Genomic DNA, 11,110 nt, shown 5'->3' with positions numbered 1-11,110 from the left:
CTCTTTCTATAAATTTGCCTCCTCATATGACCACTATGAAGCAAGCTCATCCAAGCATTGGATGACAAGCACGTTGTTTCTTCAAGGTCTCAATCTTCTCTTCACAGCTTGCTATTCAATGGGGAGGGCTTCCCTGGTTTTTTTTGTTTTTTTTCCACAGTCATTGTATTTATTTATTTGTTTTCTTGTAGTATATTTCATGGAAGCAGCTTTATTGGGTTAATTTCTTCCATCTCTGCAGGGAAATCCGTAATGGAAAGATCACAGCCAGCGAGTGGGTCGGAGACACGGTCATGGACAGAAGAAGAAGACCAGAAGCTCATTAAATGTATAAACAAATGGAAAACCGAATGTCAAACCAAAAATCACCCTCTATCTTGGCTGGAAATCGCAGGGCAGACAGCGCTGGCGAGGAGTAGTTCGAGTTGTAGGAAGAGATGGGAATATTTGAAGAATAAGCCTTGAGTTTGCTGCATGGTCATGAATGCATCTTATAATAAATCTGGGCTTCGTATTTTGCTGAAGGGTTAGACCCATTAATTTCTGCATAATATAATGGTTGGCTTATTGTACTCACCGATGAAATTATTCATCTTATAATAAACATGTGTTTTCTATTATGTTGAAGGGTTAGACCCATGATTTGTGACCATCCATTTGAAGGAAATATAACAAATAAAACCTCAACTGTGAACTACATAAAAAGTAATTTCGCAGACAAGAATAAAATAAAATAAGTGTAAATAAATCCACCATTCTTACATTATTAGTTTTAAATTTTATTTATAGTTTTAATTATATTATGAAGGAGTTTATAGCTCAAAAAAGAAAAAGAAAAAAAAAAGAAAAAAAAGAAAGAAAACGAAAAAGAAAAAAAATCCAAAGCCATCAAGGCCTTTTCATTATTATAAACAACAAAAAATAAAGTCTCAATAGCTTAAATATATCATTTTTAATATTGATTTTTAAAATATCTTGATCAACAAATTCAAATAAATTTATAAAATTTCATGTATCATTTGTTTAACATGACTTAAGTCTATTGGCTCAGAATGTAAACAAAATTTTTTTTTAATCATTTATGATTTTCAATTGGAAGCCAAGAAAATATTAGTGCTGATAAAAGCTTTATTTTGATTTGTGTATGTAAGTTTTTTTTATATTAAATAAAATTTTTATAATATCAGTTATCTCAATCTCAAGAGCTTTTAGTTTCTTCATCCCACTTATTAGGAGTCCTTTCAGCTAGGTTTGATTCTTGAAAAATTGGAAGGAAAATGTAAGAAAGAGAAAAAAAAAGGAAAAATAGAAGAAAAGAAAAAGCGAATGAAAATAAAAAATAGATTTAAAGTCAATAAATTATTTTAATGTGCTATTTTAAATTCATTTTACTTATTTTAACCATTTGATATGAAGATTAAATAATTTGAAACTCTATATTGTTTTCCAACCAAATAATGATCACAACAAGGTAAGGATTCAATTTTGGCCAAGGGAACTAAAGACTTTCTCATCAAACCTTGCAATCCTTTCTCACTCATAAACTAGCCCAGCCCCTATTACTTAAGCTAAGTCTAATCCAGCTTCATTTTTCTAAACTCATATTGAGTTTGAGTTGATCGGGTTATATTCGGGTTGGTCGGGTTACATAATTCAAAATCTATTTATAATATTTTCTAAAATTCTATATATTTATATGAAAATTTAAATAATAAAGAAAAAAATTCAAGATAATAACAAAAAGAATATATATATATATATATATATATATATATATATTTAAACCTAGGTTCAATTTGGCTCGAATTATTATAAAGATATATATATTTTTGGGTTATGCTTGAATTGTTATTATACATATTACAGATATACCAAATCAATAAATATAAATCAATTGTGCTAATAAAGATTTTTATATTAATAAAAAAAATGAAAATGATAGATCTAAGAGATTTTGGGTTACCTAAAAGCCCACGAAGCAGAGAGGAGCAATTGTGTATTAATTATGAGAGTGAGAAGAGGTAGAAGAAAATTTTGGTTAGGGTTATGGATGAGATTTTTTTGGATTGTGGGTATGTGGAAGCAATGACCTTTTTATATACTATCATTATTCTCAAAGTGGGCCCATTAAATTATAATATTTAAAAAAAATTATTTTATATGGTGTCACTTTTCGAAAACTGATACTATAAACCTAAAATTAATATCATCGATCTTAATTGAAAATTTTTATATGATGTGTCACCTTTGTGAATTTTAAGTCATATGGTGTCATTATTTTAAAAGTGATACTATAAATAGTGACACCATAAATTATTTTTGTAGTAGTGGAAGTGTATGTTTTGTATCTAAACTAGTACTATTAATGGCATAAATAGCATACCTGGTGGATGGTCGTAGAAACCGGGAAGAGCTTAGTTGTTTTTTGAGCAAGGCAATGAAATTAATCATAGCTAATAACACAACCTCACTTCTTTGTTCCATTTTTGCAATTGCAATACCACATATTATCATAGTCACACCTTTCTTTATGGTGGGTCTGGGAAAATTTCTCTTTAACATTGATCATAGCTGGGTTAAAAACTTAAAATCATATTTTTGGCAGCTGATTTTGCTTTACCTTAATTTTAGCTTTAGCTCCATTTAGAAAGAAAAAAAAAAGAAAAAGAAAAAGTATGAATAGTATGTGGTAGAAAAAAACAAGTAAGAAAAGGGTATGAAAAGTATATGGTGGAACAAGAAGATTGGTGAATTCTTGATAATATATATAATTTTTAACATGTTATAGTTGATTATACCTTTTCAACATTGAATGTTTACTATTTTAATTTTTTAAAATTTTTAAATAATATTTACTTTATAAAACATGTCATGTTAGACCCTTCTTTACATGTTTTCAATGCATGATGCTCATTTCTATTGTTAGGTATTGGGAAGAATTGTTTGATGCATATACACTTCTATTAATTATTTAGACGTGTTTTAAAATCCTAAGAACTTACATCAAATCATCCTGATGTAGTCTGTTTTATTAAGAATATCATTATAATACTTTAATCATTAAAAAGTAACAAATTTCTAAAATAAAATTAAAATTATTTTTGTGAACAAGATTGAAAGAATTGAACAACATTTTTTTAAGATAATAAAAATGAAAATCATTCGCCAATAACAAATTTAATTTATTAATTTTATTTTTCTCACAAGTAAAAAAAAAAAAAAAATCCCTCCCAAAAACATTGCATTCAAATATTTCATTATAATTAAATGCATATTTGTGGAATAATTTTATCATATCATGTGTTTGGTTAAAATATAAAATTTGGATTCTTATAAAATATAGCATAATTATTCTAAGAAAAATAGAAGAAAAAGAATAAATAAATATATAAATAATGAAAAAAAAAAACAGGACAATTATGTTTTAGGGTGCATGTGGAATGTGGGGTAATATGAAGTAAAGGAATGAAAACTTTGAAAATTGATAGAAATTTCATGATGAATAAAGAGACGAAAATATCATTCATTTGTTTTTTTCTTTATTTTATCATTTTCTTCTTTTCTTAATTTTTATTTGCCATTTTATTTTATTCTTTTTATTTATTTATTATTAAGATTACTATTTCTATTAATTATTATTTGAACATTTTAGTATTTTTTTAACACAATCACGAGATATTCATTATACATATTAGTATTTTTAATATTATTATTTATTAACATTTGATATTAGTATTATTATTTTATGTATTATTGTAAATAATCACTTATTTTTAAAGAAATATGAATAAAATTTATATAAATATATACTACATGTAATATAATTGCAATACATATATAAATACATACGTACATTATACATATCATGTTTTCTATTATAATTTAAATAAGATAAATAATTAAATAATTATTTATTATTAAAAATAAGAACAATATTTAGATTAATATTTTAATAATAACATTGTAAATAATAAAGTAAATACTGTATACAATAGAAAAAAACAATGGAAAAAATTATAAAAGGAAATACTAACTTTCATGTCCTTTTAAAGGATTATACCACTTGGAAGATTATAATTTTCCCATGAAAACAGCTGCCTTCCACTATTTCATAATCTCTCCATAAAGAGACAAATTCACGAGGCCACAATCTTTTCTCTCCTCTGGTGGTTCCAGAGCCCCCTCTCATCAATCATCACAATCTATCTCACCAGGGCTCCCCACTTGCTTTCTTTCTCTTTCTTTTTTCTTCTCTCTCTCTCCAAATATTTCACTTATATTTAAAATAAAAAAATCAATTATATTTTATTTATAATTTAAAACATTTTTTTAGCATATTTCACTTATATTATAATTAAAAATCTCGCTAAATTCCTTTCTACCAATTCCTTTCTTTTAAGTTTTTATAATTTATAATTATTCAATTTCAATTTTTACTTGATAAATTTTGTCATAATACTACTTAAAAGTAATTACTTGAGGAATATAAGTAATAGCCACAATCCATTTCTTTAAAAAATTACATTCCTTCTATCATTGCTTCGATTGCATCAAATTTAATAATTGATTTTGACTATACCTTTTCATATATTATAATAATTTTAAATATATGATGCTCATTTCAACATGAAATAATGCATTTTAGCTCAAAAATAGCCGATTCACTCCAACTATTCAACCACCAACTCGTCACTGAAATCTATCACTTTATGGTTGAATAAACAACAATCTCGAATCTTCAATGAGAGTAAGTCACTATTTAAAAAGTTTTTTATGTTAGGATAAATAAGACAAAATTGCCAACAAACAAAATATAAGATTCAATATCCTAACACACACACACACATATATATATAGAGGACAAGTTTTATCTAAATTGAGAATTTAAAACTCGTTACTTAAATTGAAATTGGTTAATAAATATAATAATACTAGTAAGAATCATATAAAGTAATTAGTAATCGATAACTTTTTGATATAAAATACTTGTTTGAGTTTGCATTTTGTCTCTATGTTTGAGGTATAAAATAACTATTCTGACATTAGAGTGGATCTTAGGATGTAACACATACAACTAAATGGAGCATTGTTAAAGATAGAAATAAAATAGATATCATAGTATTTCCCAGGGAAGCTCATTTTTCATATTTGATCATTATATTGAACCACATGCAAATAACACAATACACAAATATTCAAATTGTATTTTTAATTTTCAATAATATCCAATTAATGTTTTTTATTTTTAAAAACAAAAATCAAAATAAAAATATTTTCATCAATTTTTTGAGGATATTTTACTAATTTCAACGATTTATGGATAAGACACAGACGAGTTACAAGTGTTCATTTTTATTTTACAAATTTTTTAAGAAGTTTTAAATCAAATAAATTTTATACCTTTATCTTCTTTTTTTAAAATTATAAAAGTACAAATTAACAAACAAGAGTATGGACTTCTAGTTTTGTTCCAATAAGTATGATATTACTTCATTTACATTTTTCAATTATCATTATCATTATTTTTAAATTAATTTAATTTTTTAATTCCATATTTAGGATGAAGAGAATCATGTTAATGGTGGTTTGAAATTTTTTAAAAACAAAATATTTTTAATTATTCATAGTCTGCTCCACTTCTCTCTAACAAGGCCTTCATTGTATACTTTTGAACTCTTATGACAGAATTAATATTCACCAATCAACTATATATTTGTCATACCAATAAATATGGTTGTAAAATGATATAAAATTAATGACTAAAAGACATAGAAACTATTTGTTACAAGTAAATTTTATGGGTTAGCGTCCTTAAATATGACTTGGGTGTGCTATAAATATAAATTTATGTCAAAAAATTATTATGAAACACTCAAATAGCTGTGTTGAGGTTTGGTGAGAGCTACAAGGTGGACAAACAATTCAAAGTGATGTTCAAATCTAGTATTCAACTTAAAAGAACTAATTACTAGGAGAACGATCCTAATAACAAATCTAAGTGACTAAACCATGTCCGTTGGGGTCAGTTTATCTCCTCAATTTGACCTGAGAACAAATGTTTTATTAAAAATTCCCTCGTGGTCCACCAAAGATTTTATTTCAAATGTCTGTAGCTGCATGTTCACAACCATGTCCGTTGGCGTCAGTTTATCTCCTCAATCTGACCGGAGAACAATGAATTAGATTTCATAGGACAAATTTCCGATCCAATCCCAAACGGTTGGTAGCTTTTGATCTCCTATTAGAACCAAACTTTTATATCGGAAACTGTAAATTATTTTGTCTTGAGTCATTTTCCTTGACTAATCTCATGGACTGAGAAAGCAAAAGTGACCATGTCCGTTGGCGTCAGTTTATCTCCTCAATCTGACCTAACTCCATGCTCTTAGAACAAAGAACGTTGCCTCTACAACTCCCGGCGGATCCTATGAGATGCTGCTTCAGTTTATCTCCTCAAACTGATCAACTGAAGGCAACTCTCTTTCTATAAATTTGCCTCCTCATATGACCACTATGAAGCAAGCTCATCCAAGCATTGGATAACAAGCACGTTGTTTCTTCAAGGTCTCAATCTTCTCTTCACAGCTTGCTATTCAATGGGGAGGGCTTCCCTGGTTTTTTTGGTTTTTTTTCCACAGTCATTGTATTTATTTATTTGTTTTCTTGTAGTATATTTCATGGAAGCAGCTTTATTGGGTTAATTTCTTCCATCTCTGCAGGGAAATCCGTAATGGAAAGACCAGTGGAGCCGAGATCACGATGGACCGAGGAAGAAGACCAGAGGCTTATTGAATTAAAAGCAGAAATCACGATCAATCTTGGGATGAAATAGCAAAGCTGGCAGGGCTGAACAGGAAAGGTAAGAGTTGTAGGGAGAGGTGGAAGAATCATCTGGATCCTAATGTCAAGAGAGAGAACTTCTCCCAAGTGGAAGACGACTCCATCATCTGCTTCCAGTCGCTCTATGGGAATAGGTAATGAGAATCATCCTCATACTTTTCCATTATCATACGATATGATGGTTTGATCAGTTTGAGGAGTTTTTGTGTTGTGTTGCAGCTGGGCAGTATAGCAGCTCATCTTCCTGGGCGAACCGATAATGATGTCAAGAACCGCTGGTACAACCATTTGAATGAGAAGAAGCTTGGGAGAAGTACCGGGGATCAGCCACATACCACACAACTCTTTCATCTCAACCACAATATTGATCCAAATGCAAGCTCAAGCTCAAGCTCGATTCCTACACTGGTTTCAGCCTCACAAGAAATCGCCAGCCCTTGGCCCACTTCTGAATTAGCCTCTCTGGAGAGCGAGTTCATGTCAACTGAAGAAGTCATCAGATATTTCTCTGATTGAATATATATGTACACACTCCCTTTCTGCTAGTCACTACTAGTAGAAAGAGAATATGCATATATATAGAACTTTCTACTAGTCATTATGCATAAGTTCCACATATAGATATATAGAAAGACAGGCGTGTGTGTTTGTTCCATGTTCGTGAATCCATCTTATAATAAAGCTGTGTTTGTATTATGTTGAAGGGTTATTAGACGGTTGTCAGACCCATTAATGTTATAAAAGTCTTCAATTTTATCTTCTCCCTGTTTTTGGTGTTCACTAGTCAAACATGGAATTCTCTTAGATTTAAAAAGCAATAAATAAATAAAATTTACATTTCTTTCCATTATACCAATTTTTATAATTGACTTTAACAATTAAATTAAAGTAATATATGGCTATTTTCTTAGAACCTTAAGTTTATTTTCCTCTTTTTCTCATCTTCCTTTTTTTGCCCTTTTCTTTCTTCACTTTGTCAGTAAACAACATCTTCACTTGCCACACAGCCATGTCTTCATGCCATTGCACCAAAGCAAAAATAAAAAAATAAAAAATAACTTCACACAACAAAATCAACTACCATAGATAATTTAGATTAAAAGGAGGTTTATTATGAGATGAGATTTCTTCCTATTTATCCATTGAAGCAAAATTAAAAAGCTTCTTTTTTAATCATGGCAAGTTGGCAACTACACATGCAAATATGCATAAAAATGAGGATTAGCTTGCTTGAATTGAATTCACCACTTTCAAAATATCATTTATGCTTAAGTAAACTACTTTTTAATAAGAGTTTTGTGTTATATCTATTTTTATTGATTACATATACTTTTACTATTTCAACCACCCTTTTTTAGCTATCTTTGCTTTGTTCGCTTCTGATAATTGAAATTGATATTGAAGAGTGAGGTTGAGAAACCATTTGAGTTCCACCAATATTTGTAAACATCATGCAGTTGCATTCCACCTCTTACAGTTTTTGGTAGGGATCGGTAGTGGTGAATGCAAGATTTAAAGTTTGGGGGCGATTGACAAGATTTTTCACTTTTGTATGTACGGTATATTGGTGGTCTTAATAATTAAAGAGAGATAAAGAAAAAATAATAAATAAGAGTATGCATGGACTTTCACGGGGCCACATGTATTTTAAAAATATACTATAAATTTTTTTTCCAAGTTGGGGAACAATGGGCCCCTGCCCCACCTTCTATCTGCTTTGGGGATCGAACATTGAAAAAGTAAAATAAATCTTGTCACTTCAATAATGCATATATTGAAGTTGTCTTATGAAAATTTGGAAACACATTAATATAAAAATGATGAAGTATGTGTGGTGTGTGAAGATTTAGGCTTGAACTTACTGAACCTTGCTCTTATGTGTTTGGGTGATTTTTTCATATCTTTAACAAACCAAAACAAAACAAAACCTCGTCTAACAAGGGACCATCACTACCATAATAATAAGCTAACCTTTGGCAAAACTCAACAATGTCATACTTAATAATATGCGGAACTCAAAGCAAAACCAAGCTAAACAATGCCTTATTTAATTATATGCAAAAACTTAAAGCAAAACAAAGCTAAATATTTAATTAGAATGTTAATCTTGACTTAAATAGTAGAACTTGAAGAAAGTGAAGGTGGATTGGAGATTTAACCAATAACAATTTCCTACTAGATCAAATCTTCAATATTGTGGAAGTTTAGATGCAACTCCCAAAAAATCTCAACAAAAGACAAAGAAAAACCATGGGAAAGGTGAATGTAAAAGATCTTGGAGAAGAAGAAAGATGAGAGAACATCGTCTTATAATTTTTTCTATGGATAGAGCTTTGATATTTCTCTCTATTCATCTCCATTAATATAGGAATTGTACTTCACTAGAAAAGGAAGAATATAAACTTAGAGAGATGGATAGAACTACATATTAAAATAAAAGGGAAATGTTATTTTAGAGGAGGAACAAAAGAAAGGTTAAAATGTCCAAAATTAATCACTTCTCTTGAGGATGAGGAAGGTAAGCTACTTTTCCAATTTTTGAGAAATATTTTAGCCTTTAGAAAATATTTCAAAGACAGAGAAAAATGAAGGGGGGTGGATGTGAGAGGACCATTGTGGAGTAGGGGAGGAGAAGAGGGAAAAAATGAAAAAAAAAAAATTAGGGGAGGTAGGTCATGTGACCCCGCATTTTAGCATGATGCGTTCCCACTTGATGGTCGACACGTTTTTCGTTTTATTTGGTGAAAATATATAATTTTTTAGAAAGATTTGGAGTCACCACTTATTTTTTGTTTATTTTTTAAGGGAAAACAAAATAAGAAAAAAAACCCTAAGTGTGACTCCTTATTTGGAAAAGACAGTCTGTGAAAAACCAAAACTGAGTTCGGGGATCAAGTTACTAATTGGAAAGGTATGGTAAAGACCATAACACCTCTCAAAGCCCCTAAAAATGGTCTCTACTAAATAAGGTGAAGCATACATGGCAATTAACTAGGAGATCAATGGATGCCAAAATTATCACAGTTCAAAAACTAGTCATGATAACGAAATAATAAATATAAATGAGGGTGAGAGCGTACCTTGGTAGCAGATAATAAAGTGTAGAAATGCTCCTTCCAACAATAACAACTGGATTCCAAGCTGCTCTATTTCTTCCTTTAAACCACCGCAAATCAACTTCCCTTCTCTCCTTTGCTCGTCTCCCACTCTTGCTCTATTTCTCTTTCTCTCCCTCTCTCTATTTCTCCTCTTCAAATTGAATCCCCTTCCTATACCTCTTAACTTGGTAGCCTTCTTGTTGCATTTTTTAGAGTAATCAAACTCCCATGCAAATAAATAAAAGAGCTACAAATTAAAAACCTTATAATAGAAAATAAATGAATAAAAATCAAGCCAATTTGGAAAAGAAAAATAGAAAATATCAATATAGGTATGTACGAGAAAAACCTAAGAATTAATTCATGCGAAAATATTAATGATAATAATAATAATAATAATAATAATAATAATAATAATAATAATAAGATAAGATCACTAATCACATGCAATTTTCTGAAAACAAATAAATAGATGAATAAATAAATAAAACAAGAACAAATAAATATCAAATGCATATAATTAATAATTTAAATATTAAACTAAAACAAATAAAAAATAAATAAAACAAAATATCAAATTGACACAATTAAATATCGAAAATTTGTCTCAAGCAATCAAAATTAAAATCAAGCCAAATACTCACCTATTCTCAAAAAAATCAATCTAAGGGAATTAAGCCAAAAAAAAAAAAAACATCTAAGTGACCTAGGTGAAAAGTGCCTCAATGACCTAAGTGGGAAGTGCCAAGGTGAATTAGGTGGAAATTAAACTAAGGAGGTGTCTAAGTGAGCTAAGTGGAAACGTAACTAAGTGAAATCTACCCTAAGCTCGAAAGGTGGCCAAGGTCACAGTGAAAGTCCAAATGGGCCTAAATGGATCAGGTGTATCTAAATGGGTCAAAAGTACCTAAATGGGCCACCTAAGTGATAAAAAATGTGCTAAGTGACCTAGGGTGATTAGAAATGTGTCAAGTGACCTAGGAGTGTACCTAATGGGTCAAGTGCATATAAATGGGCTTAGGGTTCCAAAGTGGGCCTAAGGTGGTGCCTAATGGGTCACCAGGGAATTATTGTAAAGTATCAAAGTATCAAACGAACACGTAATAGGACATGTGCTAGTAAGATAAAATGGAGAGTCTACAAATATGCCTATCTTCTGTAGAGATCACAAG

At 29.6% G+C, this 11,110-nt stretch overlaps 1 protein-coding gene across 1 annotated transcript; it reads left to right on the top strand.

Annotated features, from left to right (window-relative positions):
• Positions 1 to 252: 252 nt before the first annotated feature.
• On the top strand, positions 253 to 7,356 carry LOC117933937 (transcription factor MYB15-like). Its single transcript, XM_034855522.1, has 3 exons — positions 253 to 328; positions 6,833 to 6,974; positions 7,032 to 7,356. Exons 1-3 carry the CDS (start codon positions 253 to 255, stop codon positions 7,354 to 7,356), a joined length of 543 nt encoding a protein of 180 aa, XP_034711413.1.
• Positions 7,357 to 11,110: the final 3,754 nt, after the last annotated feature.

Source organism: Vitis riparia, chromosome 16, assembly GCF_004353265.1.
Source record: "Vitis riparia cultivar Riparia Gloire de Montpellier isolate 1030 chromosome 16, EGFV_Vit.rip_1.0, whole genome shotgun sequence".
In the NCBI taxonomy this organism is placed as follows: Eukaryota; Viridiplantae; Streptophyta; class Magnoliopsida; order Vitales; family Vitaceae; genus Vitis; species Vitis riparia.
This window is presented reverse-complemented; position numbering and strand designations above follow the sequence as displayed.